The 21,727-nt window shown below is 33.3% G+C and overlaps 1 protein-coding gene across 2 annotated transcripts; it reads right to left on the bottom strand.

The window, feature by feature from the left end:
- Positions 1-1,268: 1,268 nt before the first annotated feature.
- LOC123691268 (rhomboid-related protein 1-like) lies at positions 1,269-20,608 on the bottom strand. Of its 2 annotated transcripts, none has more exons than XM_045635569.1 (7): positions 20,562-20,608; positions 3,811-3,907; positions 3,067-3,432; positions 2,809-2,961; positions 2,356-2,531; positions 1,885-2,066; positions 1,269-1,592 (listed from the first exon to the last, which is right to left on the bottom strand). In XM_045635569.1, exons 2-7 carry the CDS (start codon positions 3,838-3,840, stop codon positions 1,468-1,470), a joined length of 1,032 nt encoding a protein of 343 aa, XP_045491525.1. In that variant the 5' UTR covers positions 3,841-3,907; positions 20,562-20,608; the 3' UTR covers positions 1,269-1,467. The 2 variants fall into 2 exon arrangements, with proteins under 2 accessions (XP_045491525.1, XP_045491524.1); XM_045635568.1 differs by lacking the exon at positions 20,562-20,608 and adding an exon at positions 13,358-13,606.
- Positions 20,609-21,727: the final 1,119 nt, after the last annotated feature.

Here is a 21,727-nt window from a genome sequence, read left to right as displayed (position 1 = left end):
CACAGACAACTTGTTCTTGGTTAAATGTAAAAATATTATGATATGTTAGAATAATATGCAGTAAGTAATTCAGACCAATAAAAAGACATTACAATAAAGTTAACATGTTTGTTGTAAAATTATTTAATTACAGGTCGTCCCGAATATAATTATAAACTTTCATGGTCATAAATGAATGTTAGTCATGTTCTATTTCATCATTTAACATTAACATTAGGAATCGGCAATAAAATTCATCTGTAAAAGAGAAAAGATGGTTTGTTGAGTTTTTATCTCGTGACAAAGAAAAGTTACATCGTGATATTCATATCAATATACAATTACAATAACATTTTAAGAGAAGATTCATGTATCAAATCAGGGACACATAGGTTTTTAAATGATTTTTATGAACGAATTTTATTTCTATGATATTAATTGCCGAAACCTTTTTGTAACTTCAAATTATGCGGGAGAACCTTAAACTAAATTCAAAGTTTTTTTCATATTCACAAAATTTTTTCTACAACAACATAAAGCATAGGACTAGATTAATAATCTCTTTGGTTACAATAACTCACAAAAACAAGTATAAATACACCTACATAATTCGCTAACTTGTCCTTCCAAACATCAATTCCTATTGCGTTTTGATACAAAACAAATAGCGAGATCTCATTGAAATCATTGCATAGTTAAAAATATTAAATAACGTCACACGGTTATGTTCATAACATTTAACTACTTACAACAATCGCTTATCGATCAGTATAAAAAATGGTAAAAAAGTACCGACAACATGTAAAATTCTTACGTTTAGCTTATATACTGTACAATTGACAAACTCTGTCTTTGTATCATTCTAAGTTACCTATTGGTAAAGAAACGAGTGCTGTAGACCAAGTAATTACTAGAAATATAAACATTATTATAGCGTAATTTATACAATGTAAAGTACAAACAATTTCAACATTTGGTCTACGACAAACGTTTTATAACAACAATATCACACATTATCTCTCTCAGAGATAGTATATATAGTACACGTTAGGCTTAAGTACTGGTTAGATTCCTATCTATAATATCATACAACAATGTTAGAGGAAGACTCTTGTGCGTTTCATTTAATATCGGCCAAATGTTAACAATTTCAACAATGTAAAAACGTTTTTGAACACATTGTTTTGTACATAAAATTTTTAGATAATATTTTCTTGTCAAAGCTTCTTTTCCCGCTTTATCGTATGGCACAAACATCCAATGCAAAACCTTCCGCAAATAATTACAATCAACGATTACACTGCCTTTGACATTAAAATTTCCAATTTATCAGCACAACTTTCAGGCTCCTTATATGAAACTAAAGCCAATCATAATCCAATACCTCAGTATTACATTAGTCGATCAAAAGATCACATTATATTTCGATTATCGAAACTGTCAGACTTTGTATTTCCTCCTTGATGCGAGGTAGGAGGCAAGTCTTCCTCAGGTGTAGTGGTCCACGTCGTACCAGAACAGGTAGTGGCAGATAGCGGCCAACACGCCGACCGTCATGATGAAGCTCGATACAATTCTACACCAGAGCATATTTTTCCTTGTGCTGTTCTCGCCTGTAATTAAAATAAGAATTTGATAAAACTATGTCTTACTTTTATTTCTTCACTTTCAAAATTAATAGCATGTTTTACGTTATCAGCGTAGGAAAAACTAAAAGTTCTATGTGCGGGATACTCTATATAATATAGGGATCTGAGAGAGAATCGGAAGATATTTTATTGTTTGACTTCATGGAAACTTGGTAAACTTGGTCTTAAAAATCTTCTAGTTCCATTGACCCAAAATTAAATAAAAAAAATTATTACTAGAATAAAAAGACTAGATGGTCAATACAAAATAGCTTACCATTAAATACGAGAAATCCAAGCGGTACACCGACAGCAGCGCCCAGAGCATGCGCAGCCCAAGCCACATGATTCGAGCTAGCGTTGCCTTCCGACACACGGATGAAGGCCCAGCAAACTTCTGACGCTCCCAGCACCACCACACTTAGAGGCCGAAACCACCAGAGGGGAATGTGCCCAAATCTAAATTAAAAAGAAATCGTTTGTTTAGAATGTAGAGAACACAAAAGTAGAGAAATGATCTAGGTACTAACTAATTCATAGTGATAAATGAATATAATCATTTATATTTTATAACAATTATTGACGATAAATACTATTAACAAATTTTTATCCAGAAATTATATATTCTGTATTGAAAACGTGTATTCATCAGTGAAATAAAAATCTTATATGCAACATTTGCGTTTAACCTATTTTAAAACAACATGAAACATAAGTATATTACGTAGCAATAAAACAGAAATCTTACCTAAGGCACACATTAGGCAGATGAGCGGTCAACAGCGCGTACACGGCAGCAGAGGCTCCAACTACTCGTACCCTTGGTTGCAGCGCGCCGGCACCGAGCGCGCCCGCCGCCACACCGCCCCCCCACACCAGCGCAACCCGCATCCAACCCTGCTCGCGTTCTAAACGCCAGCCAACCTGGAAAAAAGAATTAAAATTGAATTAATACCTATCGTTAATTGTTGAACAGTTCCGTTAATTGTTTAAGTTGATGAAAAATATTACGAAATAATTTTATAAGAATGAAGTAAATTTCGAAGAACTTATAAAAAAACTAAACTACATATCTATTGATTTTGATTTAAATTAGTTTAAGATTTCAATAGAAATACGTAACATGTTTTTAAGCGGAATGAGTTTGTCTTGTTCTACGTAGAGCATAAATATGCAAGGTAAAATTGAACATGAAACTTACAGCTAAAGCAACAAGTGCGTTGAGTGCCAGGTGGCCGGTACTAGCGTGTACACAGCCGTACGTGATCAGCCTCCAGGGCTCCCGCCACCAGGCGCCGGGAGACCACTCCAAATGCGCGCGCCATTCTTCCGGTCCACAAAGATGCAGCAATACCTGAAGGGAAATATACAATTTAGTTTTTAGCCAACTCCTTTCATAAGTTTATATCAACATTTCATTCATTATCATGAAGAAAATTGTAGAACTACCTGAACTTACTATAAATATGATCATGCTGATGATGAAATACGGCGGCCGGAGAGCTTCTACGATCTTCTCCTTTCTTTTCTCGAATTTGCTCTTGACTCTGGGCTTTATCTTCACGCTCTTAGCGCTTAAGGAGCATTTCGATTGCTTCCATACTCCCAAAGTTAATCCTGCTTGAAGCCTTGTCGTGGATTTGTGGATCGGCTTATGTCCAAGAAGGCGGCGATTTTCACCAGGACTGTTGGTCCTGCTATCGAGTCCTTGCGGCGAATCTTCGTTTTCGATCCATGCCTGTGCGGGAGCATTGTCGTCTGGCAGTATCCTCCTCCCCTGATGTACCGGCACAGGCTGATAATTCTCCCCGTTTAATCGCTCCTCCTGTAGATCGAGTAAACTAATTTAGCATATATGTTCATAAAAAGAAAGATCGTAAAGTTAGTTTAGGAATAACATGTGTAACAGGGTTGTTACAATTCTATAGATAGCAATGACACATAAAACATATTATATGAGCTGAGATCAAGAAAGAAATGGGTTAAAGCGAAAAAATAATCACAAAATTAAGACTCTACATTCTATTTATATACCTACATGTGAATATTTTGGATAATATAAACATTTTTTTTTCTAGTTTTAATTAAATTAATTTCAACTGTTAACCAAATAATTTGAATGTGAATACAGAATAACATGAACCGATAATCGGATTTTATCATAGAGTAAAATAATATTGGCAAAAAAATAAACATAAATAACCTCTTCGCAATCCTCCGCGTGTGGAGCCATTTTCTCTGTCGTTCAATCCCCTTGTCATCTTCCATAGAAGATCATGTCACAGCATCGCCTTGAGCGCCTGTCGACAAAGTGACCCCACATACAGAAACCATCAAATATATACCTCACACATAGGAAAACTATATTTGGATTTGTTGAGGAATTCCCTCTATATTAATATAACGGGAAACAGTTTGTCCGTATTTATTGTTGCGGTTTACTATCGAGTAGTTGCAGAGATTTACCGTGATCCCGAGTAATAAGCGTTTATTCTTATCATTTCCGAGGTGCTCTTTATTCATATTTAGCTTCAAAAGTGTCGGATTTTTATACCAACTGAACGCCATATACTTAGATGGTATTAAAATTTTAATGATGAAACATAGTTTAAATATATTTTATAACAGTTATTTTAATACTATAATAAATGTTTATCATAAATATAGCCCTTGATTCGAAATACTGGCACAATTTCAAGCTTTTCAGAGTTAGTTGCCAGTCTTCCGTATATTTATTTGTAGACTACAAATCTGTTCGTTCAACGGTAGTATAAAATATAAATAATAAAACCACGAAAATATAATATGACAATATTACTGTGACATTACTGTTGTTGATACGATTACGATAGAGTACGATATCAGAGCTTTTGTGCAAAGAAAGAAAAAAAAAACAATCAATTGAATATTAACCATACACAGTCAAGTGGACTTTAAGAATTAATTAAGAATTTAATAAACAGTCATTATTATTATATTTTTATCTTCATTTGAGATTAAAACAGCTTTTTAAGCCAACTTTATTTAATAAACCTATGTCAGTATTACTGTTTTTTGGTATAAGCCGTTTCAACTTTTAAGTTCTTGATAAATAAAGGTAAGTTGTAAAAATAATATAATATTTGTAGCGTCATACAACGTAATATAAAAGCAAACAAGAATGGCAGAAAATTCTCATTAAATATACAAAACATTTTCAACACTAAATCAAATCTTCAGCTAGACGTGTAGTCCAGCGTTGATTATTACTTATTATAAGTAATCAGTTACAATCAAATTCACTACATACAAATAGTTTACAGTATCTAAATAGACAAACTTGTACCTGTAAAATAATAAACAAGCAACCTTCATGGGTTTTCGAGTTTGTGGTTAAATCGAGGAAATACCATATTAATATCTTGAGCCGCTAAGGCCGCTTCTATTTATGCAAATCTAATGAACAATTAATTGAAGCATTGGGAGCAACAAGGGCGTTCGGTACCCAAAGTCCGTTTTGATGTTATTACATCAAAACATGCACAGAGCCATCTAGTTTCGTATCCCGAAAACTTGTTTAGATCAGCCGCTTTTTGATGGCGTGAGAATCAATAATGTCAAAGGTGGCACTACGCCCTTATTGCATAGATATCAAAAGTGCGTTTAAATTCGAACCCTTTACGACCTGTCTGCAGTTTGTAAAAACTTATTGTGTAAAAAATGATTGAAACGAGTGATTCAAGTGACTTAAGATCAGATGCTGACCAGAGCGAACATGAGCCCCTCAAAAAAAGGGGAAGAAAGAAGGTGAAGAATGAAAACATGTGAAAAAAAAACGTGCCGAAAGTTAGAGAAGTTTTGGTGAAGAATATACATCAGCTCAAGGAAGGAAGCCTAGAAAAGTTTGTAAACATATTACCACGTGTTGTTCCAAAAAAATGCACAGAGAAGATTTTTTTGTAACTTTTGAAACATAGGTGACAATGCGCAGCAAGATACCCTCATAATGTCGTGTTTAGAAAAAGTGTTAAAGTTGAGAGAAAATGTTGGGCCTGATAAGTTGAAACGAGATAATGGAAATACTTTTTAACAGTAGACGGATTAAAGATAAACATTTGCAGAAAGTTAATTACTGTCGCTACTAAAAATCTCGGAAAAACGGTTAAGAATAGTTAAGAGTAGTAGAAAAGTCGATTTTGATGAATCTGATTAAAACCACGAAAGTCAGAAAAAATGATTAAGTTGAATATTTGAACGGTGGTTGTAATAAATACACATTAACTTACATTTCTTATTTTATTTTCAACGCAAAATCAATAGCAAAATTAACGTCCTATCTGTTTTACCAGTTGGGTGCAACAAGGGCGGATAACACAAGTTAAAAAAAATTGATTTTATGATATTTCTGATTTTTTCAAAATAATCATAATACCTTCATCTTTTTGCTAAATCATGGGTCTAAGAAATTATACAGTAAATGTAAGTCAAATTATAAGTATTAAAATAATGTAAGGCATTACAACTTTCATTATCATTTTTCTCGAAACTCTATTTTACAACATACGCCCTTGTTGCACCCAATGCTTCAATTATTGTGTGTTATTTGAATGAATCACATTCTGAAAACCGTGAGGCGCGACACGTGATATCTGCACGTATATTACGAAAGATAATTGACCCCAATGGGATTACAATTTACAGGAACTTAATGACGTGTTACATTTCTGAATATATCATTATTTTGTCCTATATTTGTTTATATTTAAAAGGAATAGTATAAAATAATTTTTAAACATTTCACGCATTTATACTATTGTTTATAAACAATTTATTAAAGAAAAGTGCACATGGATTTTTCTATTATTATTGTATTAAAATAAATAAAAAATTAAAGGAAACCTACCTAAGTCCTAATTACAAACAGACAAACAAGTACATACTCATAACAGGACATAATTGATGATGACTTATTGATCATATTTCATTCCGCACATGATAGTACGCCTTTATAATATGCATTAAAAATCAATAAAATAATGGGTACCTACATAATATAAATTACCAACTAACATCCCTCAAGATCTAACGCTCACGCAGAATTATAAACCATCGCTTGTTTGAAATTCAGTTATAGCTTTTACACGCAAAATCAATTAATGAGTATATGCCCACGTGGTGCGGTCCACCACACCCATTTTGCGATGCACAATTCACTTATTATCGGGATGTGTTTGCTATGCAAGACGCACACTAATGCACCAACACCATACATTTAGTGTAATTAGTGCCAACACTTAATATTCGCGGTGTATTTCGTGATGGAGATAGCCTTTTTAGCCACGCTTGCTTTAGTCATAATAAATATGCATGCATATAATGAGGTAGACGTATTGAATAACTTATTTCATAGGTAGGTAAACAAGCTATATAATATTCCTCTTTCAATGCCCCTAGATTCAAATATATGAAAAATGTGTTATTCTGTGCATACTTTTTAAGAACTGGGACATACATATTCAGGTTAAGATTGTTACATAATAAGTTTTTGCTAACGATTTAGTCATTTTCCTAATATTTTTCCTGTATGAAAATAATATACTTTGTATGTCTGATGGCACGTAAGGAGCAGGATAACGTTAAAATTATAGTACGTACGTAAACACAAAATAAATCTAGTAACTATTAGTCACAGTTTCCTTGTTTCTAAAGAAACATAAAACATGCCATTTTGTGGCCCTATGGGAATACTTTAGTAAGTACCTTATTAGGTCAGTGACTAACCTCATTGATTTTCATTAGTGTTGGGTGAGGGAAAAGCCGTCGTAGTGGAAATTTGGTAATGGGGACAATAGTGTTTACTAAACTTACTGTTTTTTACAGGATGATATACTAGACTATAATTGGAATCATAAAACAAATTTAAAAAATTATTCGATCATGAGGCGGCGACTCATGTTCAGTCCCATGATCGCATTATCAATTATTATGAGCATGTTATGCCTTACATTAAAAAAAAATCTTCACTTTATTGACTGATCCCTTTGGTAAAGGAAAAATCATGATACAACGCGTATTTCTAAAAAATATTACAACAGTAAAATATGACATGTACGAACTCAAACATCATCGGCATGGTAGATTACGCCGTCCAAAGCCCTTGTACCAACATATTCTATAGACTTGCAGGAAAACAATAGACCACCCACACTGTACACACATCTATTTGCATACAAACATGCATTCGTTTGTAATTGACCCGTAATTGGTTTAACAAGCCGCTTACAACTGACTTGCTTAGCTTTAATCGGGCACGACCCTCACCTGTGTCAATCTCAATCATATTATGTTACTGAGCTTTCTATTGCTACTAGTCCTTGTTAGCAATTGTGATTAAACAAAACTACAAAAAAAAATAGTATCTTTTCATTAAAAATTGTAATCTATTCAGGGATTTAAGTTTAAGTCTTTAAGACTTCGGCAGATGTTCATCATACCAAGTGCCATGGCCATGTCATTGTAAGGTCATAATATTATAGATACGCGAAAACATTCAATTCCGAATAACGAGGAAAACCGCTGCGATTCTATAGAATTTCCTAACAAAATATCATATTCTCGTAATAGTTGTTTATTTTATCTGCATGGTAATGAATTATTGCATTGACGCAAAAGGTACCAAAATTGACGTACACCATTCAGAAAAAACTTTTTATTGCGTCATTATAATCTATGTATTTATTCACTGATGAGATAAAAGCAAACACTTCACTTTCAGACAGGCAATCACTACCTACATACGTTTTTCTATAGTAAAATGGTAAATGTTAAAAATAATTATGTAATGACGATTCGAAAGTGCTACTAAAAGTAGTCCAATTGAATAAATAAATGTTTGAGTTTGAGTTTAAAAATAAACATCCATGGACAGAAAATTATGCATATATAATATTAATAAGTAATCTCACTTTATATAGACACGTCTATTTCCCCTTAATCGCACACACACTTCACACATCTTGTCTCAACAACAAACAGTTTCGTCCCTGATGCGCTTATCTCTGCATATCTACATGTCATTTTTACAAAACGTATGAACACGAACATGATTACATCTTATGGTGCATTTAGTGATTAAGATCAATCAAGCGAATGCTTATTCTAACCCATGTAGCCACTATGTGAAATTCTTTTAGTGTAAACTGGCATAGAGCATTCTTTCGTTGTTCTTTTCAATACTGAACAACGCTGAATATAAGTTTTCGTTTACACTAAAAGATCACGAAAGAATTCTCTAGCTCTATGTTCGCTCGGTGTAAATGCTCCGTTACGCAAATATTTATAGACAGCACAAATCAAATCTCCTCAACGTGTTGAACTGTAGAAGCCAAGGCGAAGGTCAAAGAGAAAATAAATCGACTTCCCTCCAATGATTTACATTCGGTCGTAAATAATAAAGTATGTACGAGTATCTGTTCGCATTAAACGCTATTCACGAGATAAAAATTATTACCCTTGAGTGTATTCGCCCATAAATGAGAGCAATAAAATTATGTAAATAGTTTTTCTATTGAAAGCCTGTGAATGTATCGCTTTATAAAATATGTTTCATGGGTTGTACTTAGTTACGATAGAATATGCGGTTTGAAGGTTAGTTGTGGGAAGTACTTTTGCAACTATCAAGTACCAGTTTTGTATAGGAATTTGACTGTTATTATGAAGATACAGATTATATTCAATCATCAAACTCAAACTCAAACATTCATTTATTCAATTAGACTACTATTTAGTAGCACTTTCGAATCGTCATTACAAAATTATTTTTAACATTTACCACCGATTCGGAAAGCAGTATCTATGGAGGAGAACCGGCAAGAAACTCCATAGTTGCTCTTTTAAAATCATGTCGATATTACATAATATGTAACTTATATCTAAATACATAATATGCCAAAGAACTGTCCTGTGGCTTTTACGCGACAACCCTCCATGGGTTTTTATCGTCCTATCAATTAAGTATACTCTTAGCAGTTAAACACCACTCATCTGGCGATAAAAAGTATAATTTCCTTTATGATAAAACTAATTATTAAACTATGTTCAGTTGTTTTCTCCTAGAGTTTAAAAAAGTATGCACACTGAAGCACCTATACTTCCAATAGATAATTACGATAAAATATGTCACTAAATTATAGACAACGCGTTCATCATTTGATTGGTAATTTATAAATCTTGTCCTTTTTTCCAGATTTTGTACAAAACTGACACGACCGATTACCTAGGCCGTGTGAATGTACGTTGCCATGGTAACAATGAACAAACTTACCGAACTGAAAATCATCGTCAACTAATTTTTGGCACAACATCAATATTTATTCGTACAGCCGGCACATAAATTGTTGTAATACAAAGCTAGATCGATTTTGATTAAATATTTTCCACCGATAGCTTATCAAACGGCAATTCACCTAAGTTGATAGACGCAGGCTAGACGAGCAGATAATTACTAAAATAAAAAAAAAAACATATCCATTCGATTAGATGAAATCAAAAAGTCATAACCACATTATTACGAGCCTTTCAATTAGCGCGTCGACCTCAAGTGTCTCATTACCGCTGAACTAATTACATTAATTGACGTATTTTATTACCATACACATAATAAACTTATAAATTTGTATACTAGCAAGCACCCTGGTATATTTTATATGTACTTAGATGATAGATCTATTAGATACCTATACTTTATGAATACAGTAGTCAAACTACTTACAAATAGCTTTAATATCTCGAAGAATACAACTGTGGCTGTGCGAATATATTATGGCTATAAACGTATATTATTTGGTATATGCACGAAACTAAAATATATTAAGCTTGCATAACCTTCAAACTTATTGTAGATATTTATGTTATTGTATTAATGTATTTAGTTTTCCTTTCCAACAGGAAACAACTTTCGCAAAGAAAAAGTTACCTATAACAAAAATGTTCTGAAAATGTGACAATGTCAAAGATTTATGCGACAGCGGTTGTAAGGATAATCCTCACCATCATAAATATTATTTATGCGGATCTCGTTCAAAATAAGTGCAATTTAATAGAGCAAAACATTAAACATTTAAAATTGATTCAAGGAAAAAAATGGTACCCAAAACCATATTTCCTATTAAGCCGTTTTTATCAATCATTGACCTAGTTACAAATATAGAAAAAAAAAATTACGAATAATAAAATATTTAACAAAACACTACACTGCATACAATTAATATTCAGGGAAGTTAAAATACGTTTCTATGTAAACTCAATTTAGTGTGCATTGTTAAAACAATATAGGATATACAATAATATTGGTATTCAAGCGGACTGCACATAACCGTTCAGTAAGTGAAGTATTCATTTGTTATTTTAGTTATTACGAGAACAATACCCTTCGTATGGTTATTATAATAAAGGTAAACATTCAATAGCTTATTATAAACCCGCCACAAATACTCATTCTGTACAAAAGTATCTTTGTTGTTAATTTCCACCACGCTGTTCGGGTCCTTACTATTCTTACCTGGATGAGCTAGCTTTTCAATACATACTTACAAAACCTTTTCGTGCCAGTTTAATTTATATTTATAAATTAAAAAAAAATCATTTTTTTTTATCGACATATCATCAATTTTGGGAAATTTGCACTATTTTTCTTGGAATTCTAAATGCAACAAAAAAAAAACAGAACCAACCGATTAACTGATTCGCAGAAATCACCTTGTGAAAGCCCAAAATAGATAACGCGAATACTTATAATTTTTATGGTGACTTAGGATAATATTGGGTTAGGTATATATAATTATATAATAAATGCGTGTCAAATTGATAACCTAATTTTTGGAAGTCGGTTAAAATGCCTAAAAATTAAACCAAGTTAGTGTCCGCATTAGTGTACAAATGTACAATAATAATTAATGTCCTTGCAGATAAGGCGCCCTTTGTTTAAATTAAAGATACGGTTATCGATGTAGTTTTGGAAGTGACGTTTATTTCATTAATATTTTATAAGGTTAAAGTTTAACTGTTTATTTATATATGTACTTACATATTATAAACTGACCCACGTGAAATGGGAACAATGTCCTAATTTCGATTAATTTTAGAGCCTATGTGCCTGGACCAAATCATGCACCTACTTAGATTATATGCTTTACTAGTGTGCATTAGCATGTAAAAGCACAGTAACAGCACAAAAAATACAACACAGATAATATAACACTATGTTAGTATAGTCAGCTACTAGTTATTATTCTGTGTTATTACACTGCAGATCAAACTTAAATCCTCTTATTCGTAAGTCACTATAGACTATGTTACAGTTGTTTACAACTTTCGAGCTTAAATTTTTTGGCGTTTTTAGCAAATAGCAATTCGTGGAATAAAATATTGCACCAGAATCTAGACTATGCGGTAGTCTGCATTCATATTCTAAAAAGGTGTTAGGTATATGACCTTAAGAGATACAGTAAAGCTAACATATATCTACGTATGGTTGATACCTTTTATGACTGTTATAGCATGCTATGCGTATATAATTGAGCGGAATTTTCTTAATGAAATAAACACACACGTTATATTACAAATATTAAGGTAATATGTATAAATATATCCAAATAAAGCTATGAGGATTCTTTATTCTTTACATTCTTCTTATACCCGCTATGAGATAGGTGTAACCTACCATCATCTCATTCATTCATATTATACACTAGCTTCCGCCCGCGACTCCGTCCGCGCGGAAAAATTAAGAAAAGTTAAGATTTTTTTTTCTACGTATTTTTCCGGGATAAAAAGTAGTTATCCTATTTTATGCCCAGGATAATAAAGTATAATTATACCAAGTTTCATCGAAATCGGACCGTTAGTTTTCACGTGATGCCTGAACATACAGACAGACAGACAGACAGACAGACAGACAGACAAAAATTTTTTTATCACATATTTGGGTTTGGTATCGATCCAGTAACACCCCCAGCTATTTATTTTTTCAATATTTACAATGTACAGAATTGACAGATTTATTAATTGTATAGATAGATTCATCAGAAGATAAACGGATGATTATGATATTTATTTTAAATATTTATTCACACAAGACACAAAACACATTGTTTTGCATGTGTACACCATATATTATTAACAGTGAATAAAAACGCTGTCATGATGAAATAACAAACATTCACATCTTCATCAGTCATAGGTATTCTTATTGATATATTCCTATTTACTTTTCATAGAATTGAAACACATTACTATAAACGGATTATTATCGCTATCTATTTCCCAAAAGATCAGCCACTATTGAGCTGGTTGGTGCTCCCTATCAGTCAATAATTAATTAATCGGTTCCACTAAATAACACCACGAGTTCATAAAAAAAAAAAACATATGATCGTTTTTCTGTGAATGGCGGGTACTTTCAATTAAAAGACGTTAAATTAATTATCACATAATAGGACTAAATATAAGATAAATTTTAAAAATAAGCTATGGGTTATTTATAGGTATAGTGTGAAACTTATTAAACTGCCTCTGAGAGAAAAATTATGGAAAAATGAAATTCTGTTATTTTCAAATATTGCATTGCCTTCGTTTTATTTGTATCTATCCAAAACCTCGATGTTCAATCATTGCTTCAAGTCGTAGAAATGTAGGTAAAAGATAAAATAATTATTAGATAAATACAACAATTATTAGATAAGATTAGATAAATAAACAAAAGATAAACTTACAGTAAAACGACAGCCTTTTCATCAAGCCTCATTTACAATTTTAAACTCCATTTTCGAAATCAAGAAAAATAAGAAAAGACTACAAAAACTGCAGTTCGATGCACTTATTATCATTCCTCAAAAAACCACCATATTTTGTTTACTCTCAATATATCGCACAGTCACACGTAAAAAACGATGTTTTACGACAATTTTTAGCGACACGCCGCACGTGCGACCCTTTGGGCTCTGATAGCAAGACTGATGCGATAACAAATAGCTGACTGAGGTCTGGTTACCATTCACACGTGCCTACGTCACTCATTGACAGATAAGGGCGGTACAGACCATAGATAATATAACACTAAAACTAGGTACAAACTAAATTGCATGTTAGTGTATGTACATGGCTGGCTTTACCGTCTCAATTCGCATACAATTTATAAACACATGTAACGTGTGCATGAAACACATGGTTGGATTTATCTTCTAAATTCGCAAGTGCATACAGTTTATAAAAATGCGTTACGAATTTACGATTAGTCAGAGTATGTATAGATTGATCTGATGAAATGATACGGACAAGCGTTAGAAATTCCGAATAGTATGATCTTATGCTAATCGGAATTTTGGAAACTTGGAACTTTGCATTATCTTGACCTTTGCATTGCATTGCATTGTTTAGTATATGTATACAGGACGAAGGATTTCATAGAATAAAATATGTTACTGAAAACAATATCAAAAGGGTTGCTTTAAAAATACAGTGAAAGCATTATTTACAAAAATAAAATGTTCTGAAATGTTTATTTGCTAGATTCTCTATAAGAAAATAAGATTTTAAAATCGACATGAATTTGACCAAGTTGCACCATTTGATTCAAAATCGAATTTCCACAGTGCAAGACCAGCCTTATGTGGGATTAATTCATTACTTTGTATCGACAGAAATGAATACTTTATATTTACGCAGATTTTTTTAATTGCGGTTGAGATAAACCTGATCTCGTTAGTATTAACCGCGTGCCTATAAATTTGTCTCAATTACAGAATCGCATTGCAATTAACGCACAATTTTAATTTAAATTAATGAGTCCAACCCTTAAAACTTCAGCTTTTTGTTTATTAATTATTTACAAATACACATACTATAATACTGTAAAAAATATAGCTACATATCAGATGTGTAGAAGATGCGTAACAGAAAGAAGACAATGCAAGTGAACCTGCGGTCTGAATAATATGAAATAAAAAATATAAATTCATAATGGATGTTTACATTTGCTCTCCATCTAACTGCATAACATACTCTAAGCTTCGTAAATACACTTTAATACAATTAATACATTGTCTCGCACAAGAAAAGGGCAATAGTTTATCAGACGTGATTCACTCGGGGATAGTTCGCACGAGTGATCCTCAGCCTCTGATAAGGGAGAGACGTTTGATAAGCAGCTGGGAAATAACTATACGAGAATGTTATATAGCCCCGTTGTGAATTGAAAGGAAGTTATAAACATTACGCCTTTGCATTTATAATAGTGAAAAATTACTCCGTTGCTTCTTGCTACGTACGAGAAAAGATTGTCTGCACAAACAGAGAAAATATATAAAAAGTACTTTCGCATAAATTATAACTTTAGTAAGGATAAAATAGATTTTTGTAATTTTAAATTTAGGTTTCTAAATTATGATAAACTTAAAAATAGCTTTCCACCCGCAGCTTCGCCCGCGCATTCAAAGAAAAACCCGCATAGTTCCCGTTCCCGTGGGATTTCCGGGATAAAACCTATCCTATTTCCCGGGGTAAAAAGTAGCCTATGTCCTTTCCCGGATATCAAAATATCTCTATACCAAATTTCATGCAAATTGGTTCAGTAGTTATGACTTATCGCTTGATTGAGTAACAGACAGACAGACAGAGATACTTTCGCATTTATAATATTAGTATGGATTAGTGAATTTAAGTCAATTATATTTTAATGTATTTCAGTAGGTACATTAATTTAAGGAGGTACCTACACAGAAAATTACGCAGTAATAAAAAATTGTATTTTTCAGCGATAAACCGGGCAGTTTTTATCATTACCATGAGGCAACCCATTTTAAAAAGGATTTAATCCGCAGCTATTGCAGTCCATTGCCCTTTTCCATTTTTCTCCGTAAAATAAGTCTGTCTGCATAAAAATTTGTCATATTGCATTTATTTTCCTGTTCTGTTTGCTCTGAGTTTTGTAATGTCACAATTTCCTGTAATACTTTTATCTTAGTACCCTTTGTTATTGTTTGGACTTATTTAAAACAAAATTTCTTTGTTTGTAATTATTTATTTGTTTTACACAAGTACAAATGATCAGAAATAATACATTAATTTAATAAATCTTAGAGTATGTATTAGCAAGCAGGCGTAGACATATTGACTGCTGCCGCCGACGCGGACGCGCCATCGACTGACGTCGACATGTGGCGACGGCTGACCGCTGAAGTAGCCAGTAGCCTCTGCCGTTCGTCTGTTAAAACACTATCTGGTTTCAAACCAGGCTTAATTCGCGTATACCATAACTAGCTTGTACAAAATAAATGTATTTTTAAATATATATTTATATTAACATATTTTTGTGAGATGCGTGTTTCGGCGGGTAGCGCACAGGCACGCAAGCAAACCGCGGCCGCGCGGGCGTAAACCTAATCAACATTCAAATCTGCCTTCCATGCTAAATAATGAGATATTATCATCACGCTACTTACAAACTGCCTTTAATGTACCTACTTACTGGTTGTAATATTTTATTGTATTGTATATTAACGCAGAAAATAAAATAGACACCGTTAAGTATTAAAAACCTTAAAAATTGATTTTTCTATAACTATGTCTCATTAATTTAACGAAAGCACTAAAATTAACATAATTTTTCGTCATGAGTTATAGTACAATCACAAACAGCATTTCGAAACGAAAATTACATAAAAGAGCAAAATAAACATTACTATCAGTAAAATGACATAAAAATGGTAAAATGGCTAGGAAGTTAAACCTAAATCCAGTGTTCTGATTATAATAACCTGGTTAGTGCCAATTTAGTGCATTCACAGGGCAGGGGTCAACGCCTGATAAGAGCTGATAAGCGGCCTCGGTCACGGGTGCAGTGACGTCACACAAAGGGACTTTTAATTCAAGGAGAAGGAACAACACCGTCATCTAATAGCATGTGGTACTCAGGCATGCATCAAATTAATTAATCCATACTAATATTATAAAGCTGAAGAGTTTGTTTGTTTGTTTGTTTGAACGCGCTAATCTCCGGAACTACTGCAACTGGTTCGATTTGAAAAATTCTTTCAGTGTTAGATAGCTCATTTATCGAGGAAGGCTTATAGGCTATATATCATCATGCTACGACCTACAGGAGTGGACCCACGGGGGTGAAACCACGCGGAGCTAGTGGAAGATAAAAATTAAAAAGGTAAAGAATAACGAAGATAATTATTTTGTATAATACACTAGATTGTGTTACCGTGGTCTTCATTGTGGTTAATTAAACGTACTTTTGGTTTAAATTTATATTAATACGATGAAATGACGAATAATTTTCTGAATAATCTCGACAAGATAGTACTAAAATAATTTAATTCATAATAGGTAATTGATGATGTTGTTTTTTGCAGTTGTCTCTACAATTAAATTTAAGTTTACCTCTGCGCCGATCACCAATCGATTCATCAAAAGCTACGACGCAGTATACTTGCCATTAATTCAGCCAAATCAAAATTATCATGCGTAGGTACATAACAAGTGTATCAAACTGCATTACCATACGCGAGCCGCGGGGGCGAAGCGCCGCGCCGCCGCATCGACCCGCGTGGAGCACCCTACATCTTCACGTTTCGTCTGCATCATAATCATTGTAATTACTACGCCGCTTGTTCATTCTCATTAAAATATTTCCATGCGATACCGTCTCGTCTAGCTGTAGTTTATACCGTGATACAATTGCATATTGCGAGATCTTATTTCACTTGTAAATTGTAATATTCGTGTGTTCTATTTAAAATTTTCTGCTGAATTGTTATTATATCTAGACTCATATAATAATTAATAATACATTAGATTAGTGACACGACGTGTCTATCAATAAAATTGACGAAGTTTTGTTACAATCTTTTATACCTATGCGTTATTGTATCGAACAGATATATAAGAGTAAAATTACATTTTTTTTAACCCGAAATGCAGCCGCTACTTAGTAAAAAATTACTCAGATGTCAACACAGACCAATAATACTTTTTTATTGGCCTGCATGCAAATCTCACAATCAATAGAACTGCTTACTCAGAAGGCTTTTATGCCAGGCAGCCTATTGTTTAAAAAGGCGTAATTGTCATATTCCTTGCTAATTACAAGCTCTGAGTCACGAGTATAATTATTGTTCATCTGCAGGTTCTACACAGTAAAGCGTGGTAAAGCCTACAGGTATCGATCCATGAGTCAGACTTTTTGTTAGTACGACCATTGTCCATATTTTACTTGTAACTCTGCGTTTATCTTTTGGGTGGATTTTATTTAACAATCCTGGGAATGTGCAGGTAGGAAATATTATAATGGTTGGCGTTAAAACTGTATACATAAATGACTGGCGATGGAGTTAAACTAAATGTAATGATAATAATATTACGATAACAGTCAATTTTTCGTACCTGAATATTATGTTATGACTAGTTCTACCTCGTATGTTGTAAATCATGTTGGAATAAATAGGTTTATTTCGTCATTGTCCCTGTTGTTTCACACTAACATGACATGATGATATAAATGGCTACTTGCGTGATATTCAGCATTGTTTTATTAAAATATTGCGTGGGAAATTCTAAATTAGTTGAAATTCGTGTGTATGAGGGCGAAGCTCATAAATTGAAAATATACTACAGTAAAAATTATATGATTAATTCTAAGTAAGTACGCCATTCATCATTCTAACAAAGACAAATGGCGTAAAATAACTAGGAAATCACAATTCCAAAATGATCACGACCCTCAGCAGTGAGGATTTCGACTTAAGGAGGAGGAGGATTACAATTATTTAATCGTTGGTTTAGAAAAAAAAACAGCCTTGTTGATACTGCAGGATCTAAACTATTTCAATGCAGAGACAACTAACACATCTTTATCCATTTATAATCTTAGTATGAACTTATATTCCTACAGCTGCGGTCCTTTCAGAGTTTGCATTTAGCTGTAGCAATCGCTAAAGTAACATTCAAAGGATTCGTCTTCTTTGAATGCCTTATCAACATCTGAATTGAAAAAAATTAATGCAGTTTTACCATATCCTGTAACAAGAACCTTCAATCAGCATTAATTCAGCATTCATCCTTTACCAAATTTACATTCAAATAAGTATACGTTGCCTAATTACCACTTGATTCCTGACCATACGCAAATTCGGAAGGATCAGCTATCAGTAATCAGACACTGCCATCTCTTTCCCTCCCATCGCAGAAGACATGGCATACCCGTCTCCCTCCCTCTTACCGTTCAAGACAAGGACAGGCAAATAAGGCTGCGATCAGATAGACGGCTGGTCGCCGTTCCGAGGTCGCAGCCATACTGCTAAAGGGGTCACCTAGTTTAAAAGCTAAACAATTGTGACTCACTTGGCACTGACCTTATAAGCTGGCCTTTGTCTTCGTTTTGGCCGCGTGTTCTTGAAATATTACGAGGGAAGTCCTAAGTATAGTATTGTCTGTTTTGCGTTAATGAGTCAGGTGTTACTAAAACTGTAAAGCTGTAATTTTCATGAATTTCAGAGAAGAGAAAGATTACATTTAGGGATTTTCCAAGATAATATAATAGACTATATAATAGAGGTATCATTTTTTCGAGCAGAAAGGATGTCCGACATCACAATATGGCCTTGGTTGAAAAGCTTTTCCGTTTTTCCTTTCAAGCCAGTGCAGTGCCTTCATTATATACTTACATAGTAGGCATAATTTTTCGCTACTTCTTTACAATTCAGTTTCTATCTGTGTAGGTACTGATTCGGTTAGCAAAACTATTGACAATGTAATGGGTGTTCTTACTGCTGCACGCTGAGCTAGGGAGCAATGTTTCGAAAATAATATAAGAAAGATGTAAGAAAGCTAGGCTAGGCCTTTATTTGGCGGCTTATTTACTTATTCTTTAGTTTAGCTTCTCTACGTTTATTTCCAGATCCTGGATCCAGATCCGGTCAAAGTCTGACCGTTCTGGCGTAATACAGCAACAAATATCGAACCTAATTTTAGCAGGATTATAACAGTATGTTATTGTATAAATTGCACAACACCTGACACGTGTTGCATTCAATTTTAACAGACCAAGGCAAATATTTACGTCGGCTTCTGCTTTCAATTCGGTCAAGTGCGATGCTATTAAATGGTGTAATGTTATTACTATCTATTAGTGAATAATAGCGATGCTTGCCAGAAGCAATTGTTAATTTATAAACACAATGTAGATAATGGATTAAACATGAAGATGGTATAAGTGAAGCGGCTAATAAAAATGATGGGTTAGGATTATTTATCGCCTCGCTGTTGCAAACTATTTCAGTTAGTAAAGAGTTCATTACAAAAAAATATTATCAGCCTCTGTGTCTTCAATTATTTTTATCCCAAATTTCATCCAAAATCGGTGTTCTAGTTTAGATATTATGCAGACAGACATTCCTAACTTATCATTTATCATGTTTTATTAGGGATTCTAAACAATGTTATCTGAATATTATGTCATCATAAACCTCAAGACTTAAATAGGTAAGATATTGAAGTATAAGTCAAAGATCAGAATAACACAATAATAAGGTAAAATGATGCATACATAATAATGGTCTATGCAACATACGATGTCATACTAGGTATGTAGTCATGTAGAAGTGAGCATCCTGCTTCAAACATAATATTAATAATATCTCCCACTTCATAAGAAAGTAACTATTCAAGACTTCTTATAAGATCTTCTTATAATAAAGCTCAGCATTAAGGTAAGTGAGACATAAATTATTGCCTCAATTTAATTTTCAGGTCTACCAAATTCATGAAAGGACAAAATAAACTATACTGTTACTATGTTGTACTGCGTCCATCATGAATTGTAGAAATAAAAGGATTTCAGGTGCAATATCAGCAAAACGCTATGACAATTTCAGCATAGTATAAATGTCAAGCAATACGACCTTAAAGACTTACCAATACCTCCAACGTGCGAATTACACCAACACTACACTACACTAATTCACATTGATCCCTAATCTCTATCCCACCATTATCCGCGATTATTTGAAACGTCATCAGCCCGAGCTATTGCTTGTTGAGAACTATGAATAGGTTTTGTGTTTACAAATAAAATACGGTGCGTCGTCGCGACGGCGGGGTCATCGGCCGGTGCGTTGCCATGGCAACGTCCTGCTACAGACTGCAAATCCTGAAAGCTTCAGTGCAGTCCCATGATGCATGTGGCGCTAAACGCGTGGAAAACTGAAAAATACCTGAAGGCGTGTGTGCGCATGAAGGTTAGGTTCGATTGCACTTGAAAATGTGCGTGCCTGATAATAAACCACAGTAATAAACATTGAATATAATATTATGATTGGAATTATGCTTTAATTTTGAGATTGAGTACCTAATTAAAAAAGTTATCTTAATAAAATAATCTGAAATATTTATAATTAATCAATTTTTGGCGCTGGTTTTCTAATACAATCTAATTTCTTTTACATACAGTCTAAATCTTTCTAATACAAGTTCTTTTTCACAATTAAACTTGTATAATAAAGAAAAAAGTTTTATAGCACACAACATTTTTTTATTTAACTTGTTGAGACCTCCTTTTTTAAAAACATCGGAATTCCTGGGAATTTTATAACTGAAATTCAAACTACCTAGGTACCTATATTACACTGACTGGACAATAAAAAAAATATGTAAGGAATCATTGAAATACAGTAGGAACTTAAGGAATTTTCTGTATTAATAAATATACAAAATGTTATTAGTTATAACCTCACGACGATTTATTATTATTTATAACATTTTCTTGTAAAAATAAATTAATAAATTTACATACTAGTGGTTTTCTTCAATCGCCACACTTTGAAGTCGACCTTCACATAGTTCTCGAATTAAAACCGAATTAAAATAAATAATCTTTGAAGATTCGATGAAAGATGGTTTTGGGATTTCAATATTGATTTAAACGAATCTGTGCTATTTTGGTGCTATTCAAGTTAGGTATTTGCTATTTTGTGATGTCGCAGAAGGAGGACGCAGAGCGGGTCCGCGAGAGAAACCCTTCCTCGGATCCGATTCGGCGTCGTCGTCCTATTGGGCGTCGTCGCCGTGTCGCGGCCGCTTTA

This window comes from Colias croceus, chromosome 4, assembly GCF_905220415.1.
Source record: "Colias croceus chromosome 4, ilColCroc2.1".
NCBI classification, from domain to species: Eukaryota; Metazoa; Arthropoda; class Insecta; order Lepidoptera; family Pieridae; genus Colias; species Colias croceus.
This window is presented reverse-complemented; position numbering and strand designations above follow the sequence as displayed.

Coding starts and splice junctions, on each gene's coding strand:
- LOC123691268 (XM_045635569.1), bottom strand. CDS start 3,840: ATGGCTCCACACGCGGAGGATTGCGAAGAG. Junction 2,067..2,355: donor CTGCCTAATGTGTGCCTTAG/GTAAGATTTCTG, acceptor TTTTTAATTTAG/ATTTGGGCACATTCCCCTCT. Junction 1,593..1,884: donor TGGATTTCTCGTATTTAATG/GTAAGCTATTTT, acceptor TTTTAATTACAG/GCGAGAACAGCACAAGGAAA.